The 24,241-nt window shown below is 46.5% G+C and overlaps 1 protein-coding gene, 1 non-coding gene and 1 pseudogene across 2 annotated transcripts in view; all 3 read left to right on the top strand.

Moving 5' to 3' along the window:
* The first annotated feature begins 211 nt into the window (after positions 1 to 211).
* Positions 212 to 283, top strand: Trnag-ucc (transfer RNA glycine (anticodon UCC)). The gene has a single exon. It is a non-coding gene; the product is annotated as a tRNA-Gly (tRNA).
* Positions 284 to 2,784: 2,501 nt separating this feature from the next.
* Positions 2,785 to 24,241, top strand: part of LOC119435808 (uncharacterized) — a 40,962-nt gene continuing 19,505 nt past the window's right edge. The window contains exon 1 of the mRNA XM_037702525.2: positions 2,785 to 2,859. Coding sequence (XP_037558453.1) covers positions 2,785 to 2,859 — 75 coding nt within the window. The remainder of the gene's footprint in view (positions 2,860 to 24,241) is intronic.
* Positions 21,387 to 21,551, top strand: LOC119435810 (U2 spliceosomal RNA; annotated as a pseudogene).

Genomic DNA, 24,241 nt, shown 5'->3' with positions numbered 1-24,241 from the left:
ACCAACGGAAGCAGCTGTAGGGTGAGCGTTTTCCGCAGCTGCGACCGAGGCGGCAGCAACACTGGGACGGCTGCGGTCGCTCGATTTAGTCTTGGCCGGCCGTATAGAAACAGGCTGGACTGGCCTATTTTCTCTCACTCAGTGCTGCTCGCCTTATCGTTGCGCTGCATACGTGGTCCAAGTGCGGTGCATGGGAGCCACTCTACCGTGAGCGTCGGTGGTATAGTGGTTAGCATAGCTGCCTTCCAAGCAGTTGACCTGGGTTCGATTCCCGGCCGACGCATTGTTTTTATTTTTTTTAATTTACGTATATAGTTTACAATCATTGCGTGCTGCCGTACACTGTAGTGTGGACTCCAGAATAATCTGGACAACCTGCGGTTCTTTAACGTGCACCTAAATTTAAGTACACACGTGCTTTTGCATTTCGCCTCCATCGAAATCCGGCCGCCGTTGCTTATCACCTTAATATTGAATGTCTTTATAAATATATCAGTGACATGAGATGAGGAACGGGGAAAACACCAGAATATTTGACAAAATAGTCGCAGGTGCTATTTATATTTTACGTGCATGCGAGTATGCTGCAGAGGTGATGTGATTCCGGATTTTCTACTGGCCTTTTTCTTTATTTCCCACGCTTGCCAGTGGCATTTGACACGTGTATGCTCTCGATGTCTATTTTTTTTTTTTTGAAGGGGGGTCTGCGCTATATCAGCAGGAATGCTTCTGTTGTCCTTTGAAAAATCTGACGTGTGTGATCGACGTCCATTTCTGTTACCCCTCCCTCATAGAAGAACCAAGAACAGAACACTTGACTATTCCCTCTCTTTCAGAACTGTGCACGAACCCCATTTTTTTCGTCTTTTTTTGAGCGCTTAAACTTCCTTCCCCTTACTTTAGGCACCAGCTTAATCTACTCTTCCAACAGAAAAGAACTGTAAACAATTAAGGAGACGGGTGTGAGCTAAGCGTACAAAAATCAATGATAAACTCGGCGGTAATGCAGTTCCACTAAACGTGAAAGCTGGAGAAATGCGGAGCAGTGATTCGCCGGTGTTTCCCTTATGTAGTCCTTCTGTTTATCTTGTTTTATCCTTTGTTTATCTTGTGTTTAGCAATCCATCATCCGTTATGACAGTTGTGTTTAGGCACAAGTGGTGGGCAAGTGTCACGCACATGGAGCCAAACAACCATGCACATGGAGACAAAGCTTTGAGGCGATTTGAATGACAACTGTTAATCAATGCGCTTAATGCTTGATTATTTCTGTCTTTTAATTATTCTGAATAACGTTAGTTTATTTTGAACCGGTTTTGATCAATGCTGCACTTGTTTTGACCTTGTTTCGAGCACTTGTTTTTGAGCGTGATCACGCGACTGACGCCGACAGCCCGGGCGCCTGAAGTTCTCCGCACTTAAAACACTAAGGAAAGCGGTTCCTGCACTGGCGAAGTTAAGCCCCCTCGGGAATCATGTCCCTTAGATAATTCATACGTGGTATTCAATTGCATCTCAAGAGTAAGCCTACTGAGGTAAAAACAATCTATAGAAATGCAACGGAATTCGCGTAACGAGTTTTGTAAGCGTTGGCTGCGGCGATATTCCTTGATCGACCGCTGCTTCTCACTTCAAGCCTCCGTATTCCTGGTAACTTCTTTTTTGTGTATGACAAAGACAGGACATATAAAGGACACAGATCCCAGGTGTACCTGTATGTGTCCTTTGTTTTTGAACGCTATTGCATTCTTATTGCATCCATTATGAAGCTGCATTAATGCGGCTCATTTCAGTCGCTTTGAAATCCAGAACGCTGCTTGAGTGACACAATTGCCCGCACCTAATTGTGAATTGTCTAATGTCGCCGCTCCTAGCACCAGTCTAAGCCTCCCTGCTAGTCTTTCTTTTTTCTTTGCAGCTCTACAGAGTTGATATAGCTGTGGCAGTGACTGAACGCAAGTCGGTGGAAGTCACGCTATGCTAGACTAGTCAGCAAAAATATGAATTGAAGCGTCCAGTGTGTCCGTGGTGCTGAATATACAACAATAAGGAGATAAAGAGCTGAAGTAAACGCAACAAAATGCAAGCAGAACGAATACGCATTTATTAGGTGCTAGTGTTTAGCAGCTTAATATAATGTTTTTTTCCCTAGTTGCTTCGTCACCCTCGCAGAGCAGGTTCTCGAAGAAAACGCGCATAGCTAGGACAGACCAGTTCTGTAAACGCCTATTATGCTTTACTTTTCTCTTACTTTTTTTCTGCTAATACGCTAAGTGAGCGCTAAAGCAAGAGACACACGCTCATTGGCAAAAAAAAAAATCACAATAAATTAACAAGTAAAGAAAGAACCACAAATATACAATTGTGAATTCTATAGAGCAGGTATAATTACTGAATCACTGCAGTGATGGCAAAAAGAGAGCGATGTCAGTGCAGTGATGACTTATCTGGTAGCGCGCAGCGCAAAAGCAAGCGACCTGGAGCGATGCGCCAGACCCCAAATGCACGCTAGACGCTCCACGACAAAATGTGCGGCTCGCCAGGCTCGCCGCAGCCGCCGCGCTACCTAGCGGAAGTAGAATCACTTTATTGCGCTACGCTTGAGCGCACCCTCCACGATGAGGCGCAACGTCCCCAGGGGTCAGCCGTGAAAGCGAGAGAAAGAGGGAGAAGAGTGCCCGACACGCGCTGTCGCTTGGCAACCGCGTGGCACGCGCTGCCAGACGCCCCGCAATCAACACCGGACGGCCTGCTTTCTCACTAGCTGGGTCACGACAAGCAGCTATGGCCGTGGATTGGGATTTGTTGCGAAGCCCCGACGAAGAGGACCAGAAGGACGCCTACGAACACATATTGCAGGCAAGCCAGACTTCTCTTTGCCCCTGCTCAGATAATTTTGGGGCAGCAAGAAAGAGAGGTCCACGCCCTGCGTCGTGTCTAAGTTGCGCTAAGCAGGCGCGGCTCTGTTTGCATGCCAATTCAATTCTAGCAATGCCAAACGTAAGGTTATGTCGCTTATAACAACTGTGATTACACCAGTGTCCCCCGCCGCGGAATATCCTTGACTATGCCGTTGCATTGCTGGGGTCGAAGTTGAGGGTTTTGATCCCGAGCGCGACATCCGTGTTATCATGAGGCCCAAAATGCAAAAAAAAAAAACGCGGTTTGCTTAGAATAAACCCCATTTGATCATAATTAATCGCAGTCCCGTACAGCGGCATGCCTCAACATCAATCGTGGTTTTCGCTCGCAAAACCTCACAACTTGTTTAAACTTATTTATTTATTTTACAGCTATATCAAGTTTCACAATAAACCTGGTTAATATAAATCGCCGTAACGATGCTCTCGTGATACTATACAGATACAAAGATGTCATACTTATTTTATCTCCAGAAAGCTGGTTGGCTGACCAGTTGGTCATAAACTGAAATCGCACAGTAGGAAGCAATGCAGATGTGCACCTGCGGCATCTAGAACGATAACGAAAGGCCACTACATGCGCGGCTTGTCGTGCTATATTGTGCTGTCTCGGCCAGTGTTGTCACGGGTAATAAAAGAACAGGCATGTACATTTACTTGAAAAACCAATGAAAATAGGTAAACACTGGGTAAAGAATTATTCTTAAATGAAGTTTTTGCCAGCACGTATCGGGTGCTTCTTCTTTTGTTCAATGTGCCATCTGGGAAAACAACACAAAACAATGGCCTCTAATGTTCTTGGCTGGATACGTGGTCCAACCTTCGCACCACTATTGGAAGGGCCTTAGATGACATTTGGTACCAGAAATCCCATTTTTTCAGTGTGTTGTAGACTACTTTTAGGCCAAAAAATGAAAACTATAAAGGCAAATATCTGTTCTTGCTCGTGCGCAGCAAACGTTGATCTATTTTTAGTTATTTATTGAGAGTGTTGTAGAGAGAGACAAAATAAACGGGAAAGGCAGGGAGGTTAACCAGATGGGAAGATCCGGTTTGCTACCCTACGCTGGGGAGAGAGGGGAGGGGGAGGTAAAGTGACAGGAAAGTAGAGGTAGAGAAAAAAAGGAGCACAGATACACAATCACATTCGGTCACAGGTGGCACAGCACAGTTGCACTTGCATCACTATAAACACATCTGTCCGGGCTACAGCCGCTTGTCCAAGTCTGTTGCCCTTAAAAACTGCAGCAGTGCCCTCTTCGCCCAAAGTGTTATAGATTTTGTAGAATGTAGTAAGAAAAGTAGAATAAGTTTAAAAGGTACATTTGCTAGCATATTTTTTCTGGAATACGTAAAAAAATAATAGGTGCAGAAGCTTCATCCCTAACTTTCAAACATTCCTAAAAAAAGGTCAGTAAATCTGTCGGTAAATGTGCAGAAGGGGCAAAATTGGTCTTGGCGTACGCGCAGACATTGGACACTACAACAGATTCCAGTTCGTCAGATGCCATCGAAACTCAGAAGAGTTGTGGCTTTTCATAATCTTCCCGAGTATCCTTCTTCACTTAGACGCAGAGAGGCTATTTAAACTGGATATTCTATGCTATTGCAGTATATTTTTCTTTGTATAACCGGACAAGTTGCTTCCTTACACTGGCAGCATAGTTCCTCCTAGATAGGCGCAGGTATGACTCAGCCCTTTGGGATGATGCAATAGTTTACGGTGAATGAGAAGAGGGGGAATTGCGCGCAATTTTTGTTAAGTGCAGCCATATATGAAGCCAACAGGTAAAGAAAGCGTAGAGGAACTCAGCTGCGGTTTTTAATTGCAATATTCATATTATAAACTAAAGGGAAATGAAAGTACACGCCGAAAAAAGTTGCCTCTGGTAGGATCTTAACCCGCAATTTCCGCATTATACGTGTGTTGCACTGTATACCAATGGCGCGACGTCGGCGGCTGTTCCCACGTCTACATTCTTGGCGGTTTGTGTAGGTGTACAGCATTATTGCGAGACATTTTTCACCAACTTTAGGTGCATTGAATCTATCTATCTATCTATCTATCTATCTATCTATCTATCTATCTATCTATCTATCTATCTATCTATCTATCTATCTATCTATCTATCTATCTATCTATCTATCTATCTATCTACGCCGTGATACCTACTAACTTGAGCAGCTGGGTGTATGTTCGCGTTCGCGATGCCGTCGTGGTCGTTGCATCGTTATCATCCCAGCTCTGTCATCAGACACACGCTTCTGATTCTTGCCTACCACCTGTGCTCCATAGCCAGGTGGCGCGAGTACGAAGATCCGGGCACTTCGGCAGGGAACACCGAATGGCTGCCTGCCTACGTTGGAACGGCGATTAAGAAGCAAGTTTTCGAAGAGCGTAGGTTTCAGAATGCCGACAGCATCGTGCCGCTTCCTCCTTCCTACCGTCGCACATCAGACTTTCACAGCCTTTTTGTTGTTATGAGGCCGATTAATCAAGCATCGAGGCCTGGGGATGTATTCTGTTAGAGTCGACCTAGTGGACATGTATGTGCAGTGTCGACCACATAAGGTGAACACCTCATTAGTATTCAAGCCGGTAAAACTACAGCGTTTATTCTACTTCACCAGTGAAATGTTCATTATACGATGTGTAATCATGCTGTCGATAAACGCAATAATGATTTTTCGAATTATCTACTGAACATCAGCTTCTATGATGTCTTGAATACTAATGAGGTGTTCACCTTAGATGTGGTCGACCCTGTACATTTCGTCTGCTTTCGAAGTTCAGATTGGTTGGGGTGCGCTTTAGCAGGAGCCACGCGTCACAGCAAGTAAGCACTCGAGCAGCAGACGAAATGGACATGTCCACTAGTTGGATTCTTACCGAATACCTCCCCTGTTCTCTCCTGCTTCACATGTAGTCCGAGTAAGACAACGCTGCGCTGAACTTCACCATGGCAGCGTCACGCAGCGATTCGGATCGACGACCTTGTGGACGCCAACCTGGGGCCCTATAACGTAAAATGATTCCAAACTGTTTTGATTCCAAACTCCTGACGTCAAATTTACGTAACCACCGACGCAAGCATCGGGCGGTGACCGGCAGCGTTGTCTGAACAACCCAATCAAACACCCTCCTCGTTTATAGGAGGTCACCTTTGTTCGCTTTCAAAACCAATAACTCACTCAAGTCTACACTCAGCGGTTTTTCTTATCTGATTGGCTGACAAGAGGCGAGGAGCACGCTCTAGTGGAGAGGGTTTTCGATGGGACCGAGCAAGCACAGTGAAAATAGATAACCGCATGAAGAGGGTGGTGCCGGCTTCTCCGATTGGTCCGCTTCGCCTTACTTAGCTTGCGGTGGCTAGTCGAAAACCACGTATGCTACCTAATACCATCAAACCTGCAAAATTCGAGACCCTCACGATGCAGGGAATAGTATCGCTGGCCACCTTTAATGCGTGACCAGTTACAGTTAGCGTTTCAATTTAACGCCTACGAGCTTAGCTGCGGTAATAGTTGTTTTTATCTTCGAGGTTTCCGCCTAACTTGTGCTTTCCGTTGCTTTGATGGTGCTGAAATTCCGCAGAAAGCCAATTCTTGATGGTGCAAGTCTAACACTTCGTACTTATTTGCCTTGTTTGCTATAAAAACGAATTAGAATTTCTCTTCGTCTGCTGTGCTCGCAATATGCACATCGTATCCCTAAGCGAGTAAACCATACCGACCTCACACCATGCTTTACTGTACTGACGCTTTACATTACTGCTGACTAAGGAAGCGTGGAAACTAAGGAGGGGTGGCGTGGAGCAGAGGCAGAATACCTGGCTTCAAATCTGAAGGTCGTAAGTTCGAATCCTACTCCAGTCCACCACATTTTCAGGAATGGAGTGGTGCCTGACACCAGCAAGAAAAAAAAAATATCGCCGACAGCTAGTGGGGCTATACTAGTTCAGGTGCAACGAAACTAGGAAGGCCCACTAAACTTCATTAAAGTCACTCCCTCACCAGAACAGGAATTGGCCTCCCTGGTGCAGTATTCGGCCACTACCTCCCTCATGACTCCGACAATTAACCCATGGCCCTCAGTTCCCAGTGGCTGCGGAGCACCTGACCAAGGCGGCGGTCAGACCTGCTACGCGGCAGAGGGTGCTAAGAATCTCTGGGTCAAGACAGGCCGCCAATGGAAACTGAAGTAACGTTCAACACCGCCCCTCTCGAGTGAGAGCTTAGCGGACTAGGGATTTGAAGAATTATCAGGCATTTCCTGGGATATATGGCCTTAGTGAGGTTAGAAGAACTGGTGAGGCTTACACAGTACTGACTAACGCCCACGTCCTCTGCTACAGAGGTCTTCCAGATAAAAAATAATCCGGGGTAGGATTTCTAGTGTATAACAACATAGCCGGCAACATTGATGAATTCTACAGCATTAATGAGAGGGTACCAGTCGTCGTAATAAAGCTGAATAGGAGGTACGAAATGAAGGTAGTACAAGCCTATGCCCCAACTCTAGTCACGAGGATGAAGAAATAGAACAGTTTTATGAAGATGTTGAACCAGCAATGAGAAAGGTCCAAACTCAGTATACTTTAGTCATGGGCGACTTCAATGCAAAAGTAGGGAAAATGCAGGTTGGTGAGCAAGCAATTGGCAACTACGGTATCGATTCTAGGAATGCAAGAGGAGAGATGTTAGTAGAATTCGCGGAAAGGAATAGGCTTCGAATAAAGAATACCTTCTTCAGGAAGCGCAGCAGCAGGAAGTGGAACTGGAAAAGCCCTAATGGAGAATAAGGAATGAAATAGATTTCATATTCTCTGCCGATCCAAGCATACTGCAGGATGTAGAAGTAAGGTTAAGTGCAGTGACCATAGGTTAGTGAGGTCTAGGATTTCTCTCAATTTGAAGAGAGAGAGATTAGTCTAGAGGAAACAGGCCAACCTAGAGGAAGTAAGGGTAAAAGCAGACCAATTCAGGCTGGTGCTTGCAAACAAATATGCAGCTTTAGAGTAGGAAGATAAAGACAACATAGAGGTAATGAATGAAACCGTACCTAGGTTGATCTCAGAAGCAGCAATTGAAGTGGGACGTAGGGCACCAAGGCAACCTTTAGGTAAGCTATCTCAAGAAACAAAGGGCCTAATAAAGAAACGACAGAAGATGAAAATGTCCAACTCAAGAGATCAGATAGAATTCGCTGAACTGTAAAAACTAATCAACAAGAAAAAGGTAAGGGATATTCGAAATTATAACGTGGGAAAGATTGAGGAAGCCGTAAAGTATGGACGCAGCATTAAATCAGTAAGAAGAAAGCTTGGCATAGGACAAGGCAAGATGTATGCACTGAAAGATAAGCATGGTAATATCAGCAATTTCCATGACATAGTAAAAGCAGCGGAAGAATTCTGTACTGACCTGTACACTGCCCAAAACAGCTAAGCTACTTTCATTCAAAATAGTGATGAACCGGATACAGAGGCTCCTTCTATAATTAGCGCTGAAGTTAGAAGGGCCTTGAAAGACATGACCAGGGAAAAGCTGCTGGAGATGATGGAATAACAGTAGATTTAATCAAAGATGGAGGAGATATCATGCTTGAAATGCTTGTGGCCCATTATACGCAATGCTTCACAACTTCATGTGTACCAGAGAGCTGGGAGAACGCCAACATTATACTAATCCATAAGAAGGGAGACGTTAAAGAACTGAAGAATTACAAACCCATTACGTTGCTTTCAGTATTGTATGAAATATTCACCAAGATAATTTCCGACAGAATCAGGGCAACATTTGACTTCAGCCAACCAAGAGAACAGGCTGGCTTCAGGAAGGGATATTCTACGATGGATCATATCCATGTCATAAATCAGGTAATCGAGAAATCTGCGGAGTACAATCAACCTCTCTACATGGCTTTCATAGATTATGAAACGGCATTTGATTCAGTAGAGATACCAGCAGTCATAGAGGCATTGCGTAATCAAGGAGTACAGGAGGCATACGTGAATATCTTAGCAAACATCTGCAAGGATTCCACAGCTACCTTGGTTCTCCACAAGAAAAGTAGAAAGTTACCTATCAAGAAAGGGGTCAGGCAAGGAGACACAATCTCTTCAATGCTATTCACTGCATGCTTAGAAGTATTCAAGCTCTTGGACTGGGAAGGCTTAGGAGTGAGGATCAACAGCGAATATCTCAGCAACCTTCGGTTTGCAGATGACATTGTCCTATTCAGCAACAATGGAGACGAATTACAACAAATGATTGAGGACGTTAATCGAGAAAGTGTAAGAATTGCGTTGAAGATGAATATGCAGAAGACAAAGATAATGTTCAATAGCCTGGCAAGGGAACAAGAATTCAGGATCGCCAGTCAGCCTCTAGATTCTGTAAAGGAGTACGTTTATTTAGGTCAATTACTCACACCCCAATCACGAGAAAGAAATTCACAGAAGAATAAAATTGGGTTGGAGTGCATACGGCCGGCATTACCAAATCCTGACTGGGAGCTTACCAACGTCGTTGAAAAGAAAAGTGTACAATCATTGCATTCTACCGGTGCTAACATATGGGGCAGAAACTTGGAGGTTAACAAAGAAGCTCGAGAACAAGTTAAGGACCGCACAAAGAGCGATGGAACGAAAAATCTTAGGAGTGATATGGGGTTTGTTGGCGTTAGGTCCAGCTCAAAGAGCACCCGAGCAGTTCCAGTCAAACGCCAGCGCGAGGCAAAACCAGCGACACGGATCCGTTCGTCTTTCTCTTCCTCACTTCAGCAGCCATGCGACCACAGCGACGCTTGTGCTAACTTCGTCATTACAATGGCCCCACGAGAGAAGACTAGCCATCCTGGCGACTCACGGTGACGACACAATAGAGGGATCGTAATACGGTTTAAGCCGGCTGACGTGCACAGTCTCGCGACCACGACGCCGCAGATCGTCCGACAGCGTGAGAGATTCGACCACATAGTTTACAGCAGATGTACAGGCGACGATCCGGTAGGGTCCGTGGTATTGAGCCAGCAGCTTAGACGAAAGACCGGGAACGTGAGGTGGAATCCACAACCAGACGAGGGAGCCGACACGGAAAGTGGTAGGGCTCAGGTCGGTGTCATGTCGATTCCGCTGGTGGGCTTGACCTTCCGTCGTGAAGGTACGGGCAAGTTAGCGGCATTTCAGCGTACTGGCTACTTCTGATATGGGTCGATATTCAGAGGCGTCAGGTTGGTATGGCAATACTGTATCGAGCGTGCACGAGGGTTCTCGTCCATACAATAAAAAGAATGGTGAAAAGCCTGTGGTTGCTTGAGTCGCGGTATTGTAAGCGTAGGTGACAAAACGGAGAATCATGTCCCAATTGGAGTGGTCCGACGCGACGTATGCAGTGAGCATGTCGCCAAGAGGCGGGCGACGACGCATCGGCGATATCGAACGGGGACGCGGTGATGGTGAACGACGGGAGCTGAAGTTCTGACGACCGGTCCAGAAGTTCGGCGATGGGTTCGAATCAGCATGCTGGTGGGATGCAGGTACCTGAGGCTCAACGACGACGTCCTGACGCGGCAGGCGACGGCGACAAAAGCGCGCCACATGTCCCGCGATACCGCACGAGAAGCATATCGGCCGACTGTCCCGCATGCGCCAGGGATCTTGTGGCCGGAAGTACTGAGGGGGCATTTGAGGGACAGGAAGAAGCGCTGGGCGCGGTGGTGGCGCCGAGTAGGGGAGTGTCGTTTGTCTAGGACGCGACACGACTTCAGCGTACGTCAAGGGTGCAGCAATCTGAGCTGGTGCAGCAATCTGTTGGACTGGTGGAAGGGCTCTGCAACCTGCTCGCGGATGGCCTGCTGCACGGCCGAGGACAAAGGTTGGACAGGCTCCTGGGTGAGAGGGGCGCAGCGAGAGCTGGCGGGCCACCTCTTCACGAATGAAGGCTTTGATCTGAGGCAGGAGAGACCCGTCATCAGCCTGTCCGTGAGCAGTCACCAAACTGGAAAGGGAGGCCACTTGAGGAACAGTTTGGCGGCGAGCGCTTGTTGCCGGCGTAATTCATCGAAGCTTGGCAATATGTGACTACGGCTGCAACGGTGGTAGGATTCTTGGCCATGAGCATCTGAAAAGCGTCGTCTTCAATGCCCTGAGGATTTCTTTTATGTTATCTTCCTCAGTCATCGTTCGGCTCACGCGGTTGCAGAGATCTATGACGTCCTCGTTGTAACTAGTGAAAGTCTCGCCCGGCTGTTGCGCTCGGTGGCGAAGGCGCTGTTCAGCGCGAAGCTTTCGCACCGCAGGACGGCCAAATACTTCCGCGAATGCAGTCTTAAAGTCATTCCATGTCGCAATGCTTGCTTCATGGTTGCGGAACCAAAGGTGGGCGACACCCGCAAGATAAAAAATAACCTTGGTGAGCTTTGTCCGATCGTCCCATTTGTTGTGGTTGCTCACCCGTTCGTACGACGAAAGCCAGTCGTCGACGTCGGTATCAGCGGTGCCACTGAACACAGCCGGGTCTCGTTCACGAACGGCACCACAGGTGACTTGCACAGTTGACGAAGTGGGTCGCTCACCGGCGTCGTCTGGCATGGTCGTGGGGGTAGCGGAGGGCAGAGTGCGGCTGCGGAGTTCCAGGGCGAGTTGGTAGGATAGTTAGTATACCCAGCGCCTCCACCAAATGATATGGGGTTTATTGGCGTTAGGTCCAGCTCAAAGAGCACCCGAGCAGTTCCAGCCAAACGCCAGCGCGAGGCAAAACCAGCGACACCGATCCGTTCGTCTTTCTCTTCCTCACTTCAGCAGCCATGCGACCACAGCGACGCTTGTGCTAACTTCGTCATTACAGGAGTAACGTTAAGAGACAGGAAGAGAGCGGTGTGGATCAGAGAACAAACGGGGATAGTCGATATTCTAGTTGACATTAAGCGGAAGAAATGGAGCTGGGCAGGCCATGTAGTGCGTAGAATGAATAACCGATGGACCATTATGGTTACAGAATTGATACCAAGAGAAGGAAAGCGCAGTCGAGGTCGGCAGGAAACCAGATGGGGTGATGAAGTTGGAAATTTGCAGGCGCAAGTTGGAATACGCTAGCGCAAGACAGGGGTAATTGGAGATCGCAGGGAGAGGCCTTCGTCCTGCAGTGGACATAAAATATAGGCTGATGATGATGATGAAGGAAGTGATGTTTTGGAAACACCTTATGGCGAGGGACTGAGAAAGGCAACTCCGCATATTTTTTTTAAAGCAAGGTACGTAACAGTGCAAATACTAAATTGAACGATTGTAGTGATAAACACTCGATTGTTTGGGGCAACTCAAGCAAGCTTGGTCTTGTATTGTTTTTCTTTCTGGGGTCTGACGTGCTGCGGATGAATTGCAGAGCACATAAACCCCAGAAAGATTCACCAGGCGTCCTATTGAAACAGCACGTATCTGAGCAACAGCACGGCATAACGTAAGAATGCCCTTAAAATGATTTTACGGAATTTTTTACCGTGCACTGTTAAAATCGGGAAATCCTAGTATTCATGTACAGGTGGAGCACCACTCCGTTCACTAACTCAATGGTTCAAACATTGCAACTTAATTGTTATCTTGGCGCAGATCTCCCGTCGCCGTTGCTGCGGGGCTGATATGATAAAACTGGGCGTGCGTTTGGCGATACTCGGCGTTCAATAAGACTTCTACTGGGACTAGTTGGTACGTCATCCTTGTGTTGACTGTGCTATACTGTTTTACAAAGGACAAAAAAAAGAAAGGACGGACACACGTGTCAGTCCTAGATAGTATGCAGCGGCAGGTTACGAAGCTTAGGGATAGTGGTCATCTTATTACAGTTATAACGTCCATCGCCAAAGATGTTTTGAGAGGCTTAAGTAGCAAAAAGAATGCAGCTACAAAGAACGGTGAGCATATATAAGAACGTAACTGTGATATCTTATACGAGGTCGGTTAGAAAAGTATCCGACCTTATATTTTTTTGCGAAGACCTGATGGATATGCAAAGCGCGCTTGCATCAGCCGACCTTGAACCTTCGTGCGCATGCGCGAATTTTTTCCCGCCTGCCGATAGAATCAGTCGCTTGGACGCAGCGTTTGAGTGAGGTAGTGCGCAGTGCTCTCGTCGGCTTAGTTATTCAAAGGAAAATGGCTGAGCGACTTGAGCAGCGCTACTGCATCAAATTTTGCCAGAAACTGGGCGACAGCCAAGTGGAAACCATTCGGAAAATTCAGACAGCTTTCGGTACCGATGCTATGAGCAGCACACAGATTAAGGAGTGTTACAACCGGTTTAAAGACGGCCGCACATCGGTGGAGAGCGAGCGAGGCTCCGGTCGGCCATCAACATGCCGAAATTACCAGGTCATTGCCGAAGTGAATGCTGTGGTGATGCGGGACCGTCGTGTGACTATCCGAGAAATGGCGGAAGAAATGGGCTACAGCACTTTTTTCTGCACATTCCATTATGACCGAAGATTTGGCCATCAAGAGGTCAACAAGAAATTGGCGCATCCATCACTACAATGCTCCCACACATTCCTCGCACTTGATGCAGACATTCTTGGCGAAAAACAGACTCCTGTAGTTCAGCAGGCTCCTTACTCTCCTGATATGGCCCCCTGCTGTTCCCAAAATCAAGAGGCTATTGAAAGGAGCGCGATTTCAGACAAAAGAGGACATTGTAGCAGCAACGACAGCTGAGCTAAACTCCATTCCGAAAGAGGCCTTCTCGGAAGGCTTCCAACAATGGCAGCACCGCTGGGAGAAGTGTGTGGAGTCCCAAGGAGACTACTTTGAGGGTGATTAGGTTCGAACGCTCCAGTTATGTCAGTTTTTTTTCTTCGGCTAAAGGTCGGATACTTTTCTGACAGACCTCGTATGCATAAAATTTCAGATGGCCTCAAAAAGATTGACGAAAAGCACGGACCGAGAGGTTTTTTTTTGTGGGTGCTCTTTTAAATGTGAAAGGCCTATGCAAAAAAGTAAATAACGACAGAACCAAACCAGTCAACAAATGCGAAATAAACTACGTAGACAGATACTTGGACTGCGTAGACAACATTGTCTACAAGATGCCTTTATCGTGCGGGAAACCATACATATAGGACAGACAGGCCACTGTAATAATATTAGGTTAAGAGAACACAGGTATGCGACAGCAATGCTATAGTCCCCAGGACATTTGGCGACACACTGCACACCCCATGGCTGTAAGCCTGTCTTCAAAAAACCTAGGCTTTGACTCGCTGCAGCTCTAAAAAAGCACGTGAAATCTTAGAAGCCTATGTCATGCAAAAAAAAAATGAACCGGGAAACCACATGAGTGCACCTTCTGTCGCGCTGGGAGAAAAGGCGTCCATTCATCCATTCATGGATGAATGTTTGATTAAGCCATCTTAGTCAGTGAAATCAGATGTGCGTAGCTTAGCTTCATTTTTCGTCTTTAATTTCAAGTTTTTTCTCTTCAGTTGCAGTTACCCTTCATGTATTTATTTGACGTTCGCTAGCGAAAATTTTCGCACACGTGTGTCAGTCCTTTTTTTCGTGCTTTGTAAAACAGTATAGCACAGTCAAGAAAATGTTACTCGTCGTATTCGCAAAGTTATTCCTCGTCAGTGCTGTTTGCGATTGCTTGGCTGGTGTATTAATCATATGTCGAATATGACGATTGACTGGCGTCTTTTCTTACGAACAGCTTAAGCCCAAGAACGTTTTTGTTAATCGGGGCCCTGGGATGCTATGCAGGATGCACCGAGTTTCTCGCTCGCCTGAGTTTGTATGACGGCCGTCAGTGTCCAAAGATAGTGCGGAACGTGCGAAAGTAGCATGCATTAAAGTGTGGAGATAAAGCCACGTATGTCAACATGAGCGCACCGTGCGCGCGCCGCTTCCTCGTTTCAAACACACAAGACTGGGTAGTGTTAGTCACCAGCGCCGCCTATTGCTCTGAACGCAATATAGCAAAAAATTGGAGGACGATAGCAGCACCCTGACTGTCCCGCTGTCTACATACACACGAGGCGCAAGCCTCCTGCCACACCTCTCTGGGGCGCGTCACGGGTGTGCCTCCTCTTTCGGACATCATCTGGCTATCCACTGTTTCCTCGGAGTACAACTCAAAGTGTAATAATTTGCAAGTGATTTTAGAGCTCATACAGTGCACATCTCCCACGTTTTCAAAAGCTGATACACTAGCATAAGGGGCGTAATTGAAGGACATTAAAACATTTTATTCTATAAATTACTTGCGCAGGTAATGCCCTCAGTGGAACGATAAACAAATGAAAGGTACCCACGGTTTGAGCACGTGACTCCTTTTTTTCACGGCCACCCATGAGGTAACGCGTAAGTGATAACTAAAGAGTGAATCTCGATAATTCAATGAAACTGGAGGCGTTCCGAGGGTTGAATTTTGTCTTGAGCTGCTCCATCTGAGGGTGTTTCCAGAGCTCGCGGACATCACGAACTTTGCAAAACTCAGGCCTTCCTGCCTAGAACCGCTGGTTCGTGCCGCTGGCTTGGACAAGTCCATTGGTGTCGTGGTTCGTATGGCACAAAAATAATTTGTATGAATTCGCAAGCTTTTTTCCCCTAACTCCGCATTCACAGACCGCATTCGCTAATAACCTACTGAATAGGCGGGCAGCTGCTCTTACGAACATTTCAAGCGCAAAAGCTGTTTTGTGAATACGGGCCGTAGTTGTGATCTTATGAGATGTAGGTGACTATGTGCACGTCGACAGCGTTTGGTAGTTTTGCATTTTTCTCAGCTGTGCCATCGCCTTTCAGTGTACAATGTGCAGGTACTGATTGGTGCACCTTTCCCGTGCAAGCGATTACTGCTCCGCATCATGAATAGAGTGAAAATGTAGTTATACCTGTTTACACGCTGAAATATTTGGAGAGCTTGCTTGTTTTCGAAATATGGGCACCCACTGGAAGGTGGGGTTTCATGAATTTTGTTGCTTTCACGCCTCTTAAACCGCAGTGGCCCTTGCTGTCCTCTGAACCTTGCGTTACTTTCAAATGATTGTATCCGTCCGCGAAACAATGGCTGTTCCTGCCTTAAACAGAGCTTCGCAGAATATTGTGTGTTGGCCTGTGTTCTCACTGCTGCAGGCAGAGAGTTTCACGCAGCCTAAGTGAGACTTCTAGAAACGTGGAACATGGTGTGCGAATGAGGCCAACAGCTTAAATGTTTGTATTCTTCAGCTATCAGAAATACTTGTGTAATGCGCCTAGTTAGACGGTTATACGAAGAACAAAGCAACGATGTAACATTGATTACAGTGAATAAGTTCTATACAGCTCTAGAGGCGATCACCTGCTGCAGTTCTTTTAATAAAATGAGCTCTCACGTGTTATTTTTCCTGATTAAAATGAAAGGTTGAAATATGAAACAGTCGCATCCGTCTCTAGAAGACGAGCAATATGAAACTTTCTCCGAAGCAACTAGTACCGCGTGCTGGCTTCAAAGAAGTGTCAGCCCTGACAAGAACCAGACAGCCATGTCAGCAACTTCGTTGTGAAGATGGAAAACCGCTGTGGCTGAAACTGATCTGCGATAGGCTCGCGCCAGAAACCTGCCGAAACGCATGTCTTGTTTTCCTGTTTCGCGGCCAGAATGCAAACTGTGTTCGTCGAAAGCTCACTTTTGAGCGCTGCAATCTTGGTGAGCAGCCGCTTATTCTAGTCACGTCATTTCTCAGTATTTTTCCGGGCATTCGCGTCAGAATAGAAACTAACGCCAACCAATTCGAAGGACGATACACACGGTGTCCTTTGCACTTGCGCCGTTGAGCTTTTCATGCCTTTCGGCAAGCCAAACTGAGTGCTTTTTTTAGAGCTCGGAATAGACAGCTGCGGGGCAAATTTAATTAAAAAATAAATACTGTGTGTTTTCAGTGCAAAAACCACAACCATATATGGTTGGGACTTGCCGTGGTTGGGTTGGGATGTTTAGCCAAAGGGGTTCTTTAGAGTGTGCACAATGCACGGTACACAAGCGTTTTGCATTTCGTCCCCATCAAAATGCGGCTTCCATGGCCTGGAACCTAACCTGCTAAGCACGTCGTGCTTAGCAGTGCAATGCCATGGCCGCCAAGCCATCGCGGCGAGTGCGCAAGAGACCGTGTACAAATGCAACTTCACTAGCTGTTCTTGAAAACGCGCAGCAAATACTGAAAGTAGAACGCTAGTTACTAATTTTTCTGTCTCTCCTTCAGAAATAATATATAGTTCAGCCAATTGCGTAGCATGAAGTATTCTTAGTAGCCCAAGGCGATTTGGACTATTATGCTGATAATTTCATTCATGTTAGTCTCTGTGAGACGTGCTTTACAGCGTTTTCTTGCCGTCTATTCTTAAGCGAAGCTTTATAGGCTCACAAGTGTCGGCGGTGGTGGTGGTGGCGGCGGCGGTGTCACGCTGAAAAGTGGGCCGATCCTGGCGATTGTGCAGAAAGAGTCCAAGCTCAATGGCACCTACCAGGGACAAAAAAAGAGAGAGAAAAGGGGAGAGAGAAAGAAAGAAAGAGCGAGACAAAGAAAGAAAATCCCGACGAAGGTCAGATATTTCACTGACGCTTTTGATATAATTGAAATATTTGTAAAGATGATAAATAATTTTAGCGGAATGCAAAAATAATTCGAGTATCCCCAAGCGACGGCAAACAACATTACCTTGGTTCAGTCCAGCTATGTGGCATTTCCACATTACAATGTGAAAATGCCACATAGCTGGACTGGACTGAAGCTTTTAGGCTCACAAGTGTCGGCGGTGGTGGTGTCACGCTGAATCGTGGGTCGACCTTGGTGATAGTGCAGAAAGGGTCCAAGCTCAATGGCACATCATCATCATCATCATTATCATCATGAGCCTATATTTTATGTCACTGCAGGACGAAGGCCTCTCCCTGCGATCTCCAATTACCCCTGTCTTGCACTAGCGTATTCCAACTTGCGCCTGCAAATTTCCTAACTTCATCACCCCATCTGGTTTTCTGCCGACCTCGACTGCGCTTCCCTTCTCTTGGTATCCATTCTGTAACCCTAATGGTCCACCGGTTATCCATCCTACGCATTACATGGCCTGCCCAGCTCCATTTCTTCCGCTTAATGTCAACTAGAATATCGGCTATTCCCGTTTGTTCTCTCATCCACACCGCTCTCTTCCTGTCTCTTAACGTTAGTCCTAAGATTTTATTGCGATAGCAATTATATTGACACTTCAACCGGATATTTGCCGTCGGCGTCGTCGTCGCCGTCGCCATCAGGTTCCCTATAGATAAAATCTTCGCCGCGCGCCGTATGCCCGAGCGGAAGCGTGCGGGGACGCGCGCTATCACGGAGAGCGAAGGCACTCAATCTCCGACGCGCAAGCAAGGAAGCGGGAAGCCAGCGCCGGAGGGAGCTGGGGGGGGGGGGGGGGGGGGGCGCATTTCTACTCTGCCAGCAACCGCGCTCGTCGCTCGCTCGCACCGTCGCTTATCTCCACACGACTCTGACCTTCATCCGCCGTGCATTCGCCGCTCAGTTTCCGTTGAACCGATAGACCGCACGTACCTTCGCCCGCTGCTTGCTGCCAGCGTTTAGACAGTCGTTGTCTGCAGTCATTCAGTGTGATCTATTCGTGTTTGTTTGTGCGCGCTCACACCACGCTTGTTCATTCAGTTAGTAATAGTCGGGCCACATTTTCCAACGCACGCTACACATGCAATGCTGCCCGGATCGGCAGTGCAGCGCTACAGGTGTGTCCCTTCGCACGCGCTGCCCACGGGAAGCGCTTCTCATGAACCACCGTTTCATAGGCGCTTTCTCGTGGTCATCGAGTCTCTCTTCATGTCGGTACTTACGGCGCAGCTCACCTGCTTACTTAATCAGCTCATGTTTACTACAATTCATATTGCTACCAAAGCCGCTCACCTTACTTCGTATGGCATTGCTGTGTTGCTATCGCATTCATTGCTTCGCCCTTAGGGCGAAAGTGTGACATTTTTTTTCGTTCCATCGCTTTTTGTGCGGTCCTTAACTTGTTCTCGAGCTTCTTTGTTAACCTCCAAGTTTTGCCCCATATGTTACACCGGTAGAATGCAATGATTGTACACTTTCTTTTCAGTGACAGTGGTAAGCTCCCAGTCAGCGTTTGGCAATGCCTGCCGTATGCACTCCAACCCAATTTTATTCTTCTCTAAATTTCCTTCTCATGATCAGGGTCTCCTGCGAGTAATTGACCTAGATTAACGTACTCCTTTACAGACTCCAGAGGCTGACTGGCGATCCTGAATTCTTGTTCCCTTGCCAGGCTATTGAACATTATCTTTGTCTTCTGCATATTCATCTTCAACCCAATTCTTAGCTTTCTCGATTAAGGTCCTCAATCATTTGCTGCAATTCGTCTCCATTGTTGCTGAATAGGACAATGTCATCTGCAAACCGAAGGTTGCTCAGATATTCACCGTTGATCCTCACTCCTAAGCCTTCCCAGTCTAAGAGCTTGAATACTTCTTCTAAGCATGCAGTGGCACATGCCAGGCACAAAAAGAAAGAGACAGAATGAAAAAAGTAAAGGGAGAAAGGGAGATAAAGAACGAGAGAGAGAAATAGAGAAAGAAAGAAAGAGAAGAGAAAGAAAGAAAATCACCATGAAGGTCAGAGAAAGAAAGAGAGAACGAAAGGAAGAGAGAGAGAAAGAGAAAGAGAAAGAGAGAGAGAAAGAAAGAAGAGAAAGAAAGAAAGAAAGAAAGAAATACAACCACTATACGCAGGTCATATACACACACGACAAGCTTCGCTTACCCTCATTTTCTCGACAGGAGAAGGGCTGGTGATTTGTTTTTTTTAGTTAGAACACGCTACTTACAGAAATAGCACACAATTTATTCGGATCACCTCAACAGCAATGAGTTACACCAATCGAATTACAGCAATTAACCATTAATTACAAAGTTTACGGCACACTTTCGTATTGGAAATTTGAACGGGAATTGTCATAAAAGTGTTTCCGTGTCCTTGCTCCAAAGTTCACGTTTCTACATTTCACAATACCACATCCAGCCTCACCAACAACAGCGGTACTAGCAGCGATTTATGATTCACTGAAATACGTGCAAGAGGAGTTGACCGCATCGAAAATTGCAATCCTTACGGACTCCGCTACAAAGGAGTGACACTGATTGTCCAGTTGCGCGCAGCACTACGGGCACGGTCAGGAAAATTGCGTCTCGTGGGTCATCTCTCTTCACCCAGTGGATACCTTGCCGGAAATGAAGAGGTTGATCGGCTGGCTTGAACCTGGCCTGATAACAACTGTGACTGCCCGGAAATTTTGCGCATGTTTGACGACGCTCGTCTGCTGATTCGCCGCCACGTCCTGAAGCAGCAGTCAGACCAGCGTGTCGCAAATGGACCCATTCCGACCACTTCCGCCTCGTGTTCGCAGTTGGGGCTTGCCTTCTGACCCGCCTTGCACAGCTAAGAAAGCTAAGGGTTACCTTTGTGAAAGTGTACACCGAAAATGACGTGTGGGCCGTGCACGGTGTACGTCTGGCGGTTACTGCAAGACACTTCACCACCTTATACTGGAGTGTTCCGTTTTCATTGCGGAGCACACGTCTATAGTGATGGACTACTATCGCCTTGGCCTGCGGTGTAGACTTGAAGAATGCTCGTACCCGAGTGTTTGTGCGTCTCAACACATTGAAGCTCATCGCACTGTCCTTACGTTTACAAAAGGAAGTAGCTTAGGTTCTCGTTTGTTGGTTTTTAACGGCGGAGCTGTTTAAGGCTACCGTCGGTCCGTGGAGCGTGTACAAAAAATGTATGTCCAATCCACGCTGTGAAGGTGGATTTTAGCGAAGCTGTAGAGATTCAGCAAAGGAATTATTAAAGAAAGGAATTTGCATTAAAATGCAGTGTATCATATTTAATGTATTGCACAACGATATTCACCACTGCTTTGTGGTCACTCTGGTATACGCTTATGTTTCCTGTTTTGATGCTTGAAACGTTCTAGGCCAAGGTTCGCATACTTCGAAAGCAGACAAGGCTTGTCCGGAGAATGCACGAGCGAGGACGTCGAGGGCACTGCTTTTCTTCGCAGCGTTCTGTGCGGCTGAGATGCGCGACAAGTCGTCACGGAACCACAGAAGATCACACAGAGCGGCACTTGCGCTGTGTGTGTTTTTTTTAAACAAGCGCTTGGTTGTGCGGCTAGATCTGCTTCTGCGTGGCGAAGATATGGAAACGAAGATGTGCTGTTTTGTGCCTTCAATTGCTGACAACAGGGACCTTATCATACGGCATGTGATTTTGATGCTTGTTTTGTACTTTTGCTTTTCAAAAGCACTGCTGAGTGGTTGCTGTGTGTCTGATTACAATGTAGATATGCTGTTTTTGCCCTAAATTTTTGGCGGGAATTCTTGCTGGGCACATGAAAGAAGCGTTGGTTGGTAGAGGCAAACATTTTTCTAAAAACCGCTGTTCTTATCAGCTTAATATCTGATAGGGGTTCTATTTGGACCCAAGATATTAAACTTATTTTTGGAAGTTGGCGGAGTGCTTGAAGCCGGCTTCACCTCCGGTAGGCCCGGTATTGAACTATACCCGGGATCGGCCCACGAAGTTTTTTCCTGGGCACACGAAAGAACCGTTGGTTGGTAGAGGTATATAGCTTCGCTATGAAAACCTCGCTGAACGATGACGTCACCGTGCGTTGCCTAGAAACCACCTCACAGAGTGTCGTGTGCTTCGCCTCCTCTCCGTGCCGTGCACATGTTGCCTTGACATGGGACGTTAAGGAGACGGAAGAAGAGCATGCGCGCGCGCTATGCTCGGCAGTGAGAAAGAGAAAATGAGAGCGAGAGAGAGATCGAAAGAAATTGTAGCAGCACCAAGGAGGCAAAGCGCAGAGCCGCCGCCGATGCCGTCCGCGTTTCCCCGCGTTCGCGCCGAACGCGCGCGGTGTCCGTGAGTGCAGCAGGCGCCTCTGGCGGCGGCTCGCCAGGTTTCGACCAGCCACGCCCCGGCAACTGTGGAGGCGCAGCTTGGCCGTGACGTCATCGGGGAGATCAAGCTCGGAGCCGCGGCAACGGCGGCAGAACTCTCGTTGGCTCTGTGGCGAGTACATGTACCCTTGACATGGAACGACCAAAGGAGATCTGGACACCCGAAGAAGAACCCACTCATCTTGAAGCGCGTCGATCGGCCAAGCGAGAATCTGCGCGTCGGCGGCGAGCCGATTCGTAATACCGTGCCTACCAAGCACTTAGCATTTCCTAGCAAACCAGCCAAGCCTACTAAAACCTGGAAGAAGCTAGGTCGATCACCAGCTCCGCTGTTTACTCCAGCCTTGCGCCACTAGTGCAAGCTGCCCACGTTCTCTTTTTTGTTTTTGAATAACCCGGCTCAGAAATTTTTTCACCTTATTTTGACATTCTTTTATTAGCGCCACCTGGAATTATCGGCTGTAATATGTTTTTGTCATTGTTCTGCTTTTATTGATTGAGATCTGTCATGTCGCAATTTTTTTTATTCTTTCTTTCCCTTTTTCGTATTGTCCATTTTCATGTATGTGTCTACTTATCCTTTCTGAATTGTAGGCAGGCGTTGTGCCCCTTCCGGTGGCACTTGCCAACCTGCCACTCGCTTTTCCTTTCCTTTCAAGCGTATGTATTTTTTTCAAAACAAATAACGATAGCAATAATTAAAAAAACAGCGTAGCTTGCATTGGAGGCGCAATGCTAAAGAGACAGCAGAGCTGATGGGCACATAGCTTGTCCTGGCTTTTGGGCTAGGCTAAGCACTACCAAGTCATATCCAGCAGCTTACGGAATTGTTTCATTATTGATCGATTATCGATTGGATATTGATTGGCTATTGATTGGCTATAGCAATGTATTCGCCACGTATTTGGGTTAAGCTCTCCCAAGAAACAAAGGACCTAATAAAGAAACGACAAAACATGAAACTGTCCAACTCAAGAGATCAGATAGAATTCGCTGAACTGTCAAAACTTATCAACAAGAAGAAATAAGGGATATTCGAAATTATAACGTGGGGAAGATTGAGGAAGCCGTAAAATATCAGCGCAGCATAAATCAGTAAGAAGAAAGCTTAGCATAGGACAAGGCAAGATGTATGCACTGAAAGATAAGCATGGTAATATCATCAGCAATTTCGATAACATAGTAATAGCAGCGGAAGAATTCTATACTGACCTGTACAGCGCCCAAAACAGCCAAGCTACTTTCATTCGAAATAGTGATGAACCGGATACAGAGGCTCTTTCTATAACTAGCGATGAAGTTAGAAGGGTCTTGAAACACATGACCAGCGGAAAAGCTGCTGGAGAAGATGGAATAACAGTCGATTTAATCAAAGATGGAGGAGATATGCTTGAAATGCTTGCGGCCCTTCATATGCAATGCTCACAACTTCAAGTATACCAGAGAGCTGAAAGAATGCCAACATTATACTAATCTATAAGAAGGGAGACGTTAAAGAATTGAGAATTATAGACCCATTAGCTTGCTTTGAGTATTGTATAAAATATTCACCAAGATAAATTCCAACAGAATCAGGGCAACACTTGACCTCAGCCAACCAAGAGAACAGGCTGGCTTCAGGAAGGGATATTGTACAATGGATCATATCCATGTCATAAATCAGGTAATCGAGAAATCTGCGGAGTACAATCAATCTTTCTACATGGCTTTCATAGATTATGAAAAGGCATTTGATTCAGTAGAGCTACCAGCAGTCATACAGGCATTGCGTAATGAATGATTATAGGAGGCATACGTGAATATCTTAGCAAACATCTACAAGGATTCGACAGCTACCTTGGTTCTCCACAAGAAAAGTAGAAAGTTACCTATCAAGAAAGTGGTCAGGCAAGGAGACACAATCTCTCCAATGCTATTCACTGCATGTCCAGAAGAAGTATTCAAGCCTTTAGACTGGGAAAGCTTAGGAGTGAGGATCAACGGCGAATATCTCGGCAACCTCCAATTTGCAGGTGACATTGTCCTATTCAGCAACAATGGAGACGAAATGCAGCAAATTATTGAGGACCTTAATCGAGAAAGTGTAAGAATTGGGTTGAAGATGAATATGCAGAAGACAAAGATAATGTTCAATAGCCTGGCAAGGGAACAAGACTTCAGGATCGCCAGTGAGCCTCTAGAGTCTGTAAAAGAGTACGTTTATCTAGGTCAATTACTCACAGGGGACCCTGATCACGAGAAAGAAATTTGCAGAAGAATAAAATTGGGTTGGAGTGCATACGGTAGGCATTACCAAATCCTGACTGGGA

Source organism: Dermacentor silvarum, unplaced genomic scaffold, assembly GCF_013339745.2.
Source record: "Dermacentor silvarum isolate Dsil-2018 unplaced genomic scaffold, BIME_Dsil_1.4 Seq925, whole genome shotgun sequence".
In the NCBI taxonomy this organism is placed as follows: Eukaryota; Metazoa; Arthropoda; class Arachnida; order Ixodida; family Ixodidae; genus Dermacentor; species Dermacentor silvarum.
The sequence above is the reverse complement of the archived record's forward strand: the minus strand, read 5'-3'. Positions and strand labels throughout refer to the sequence as shown.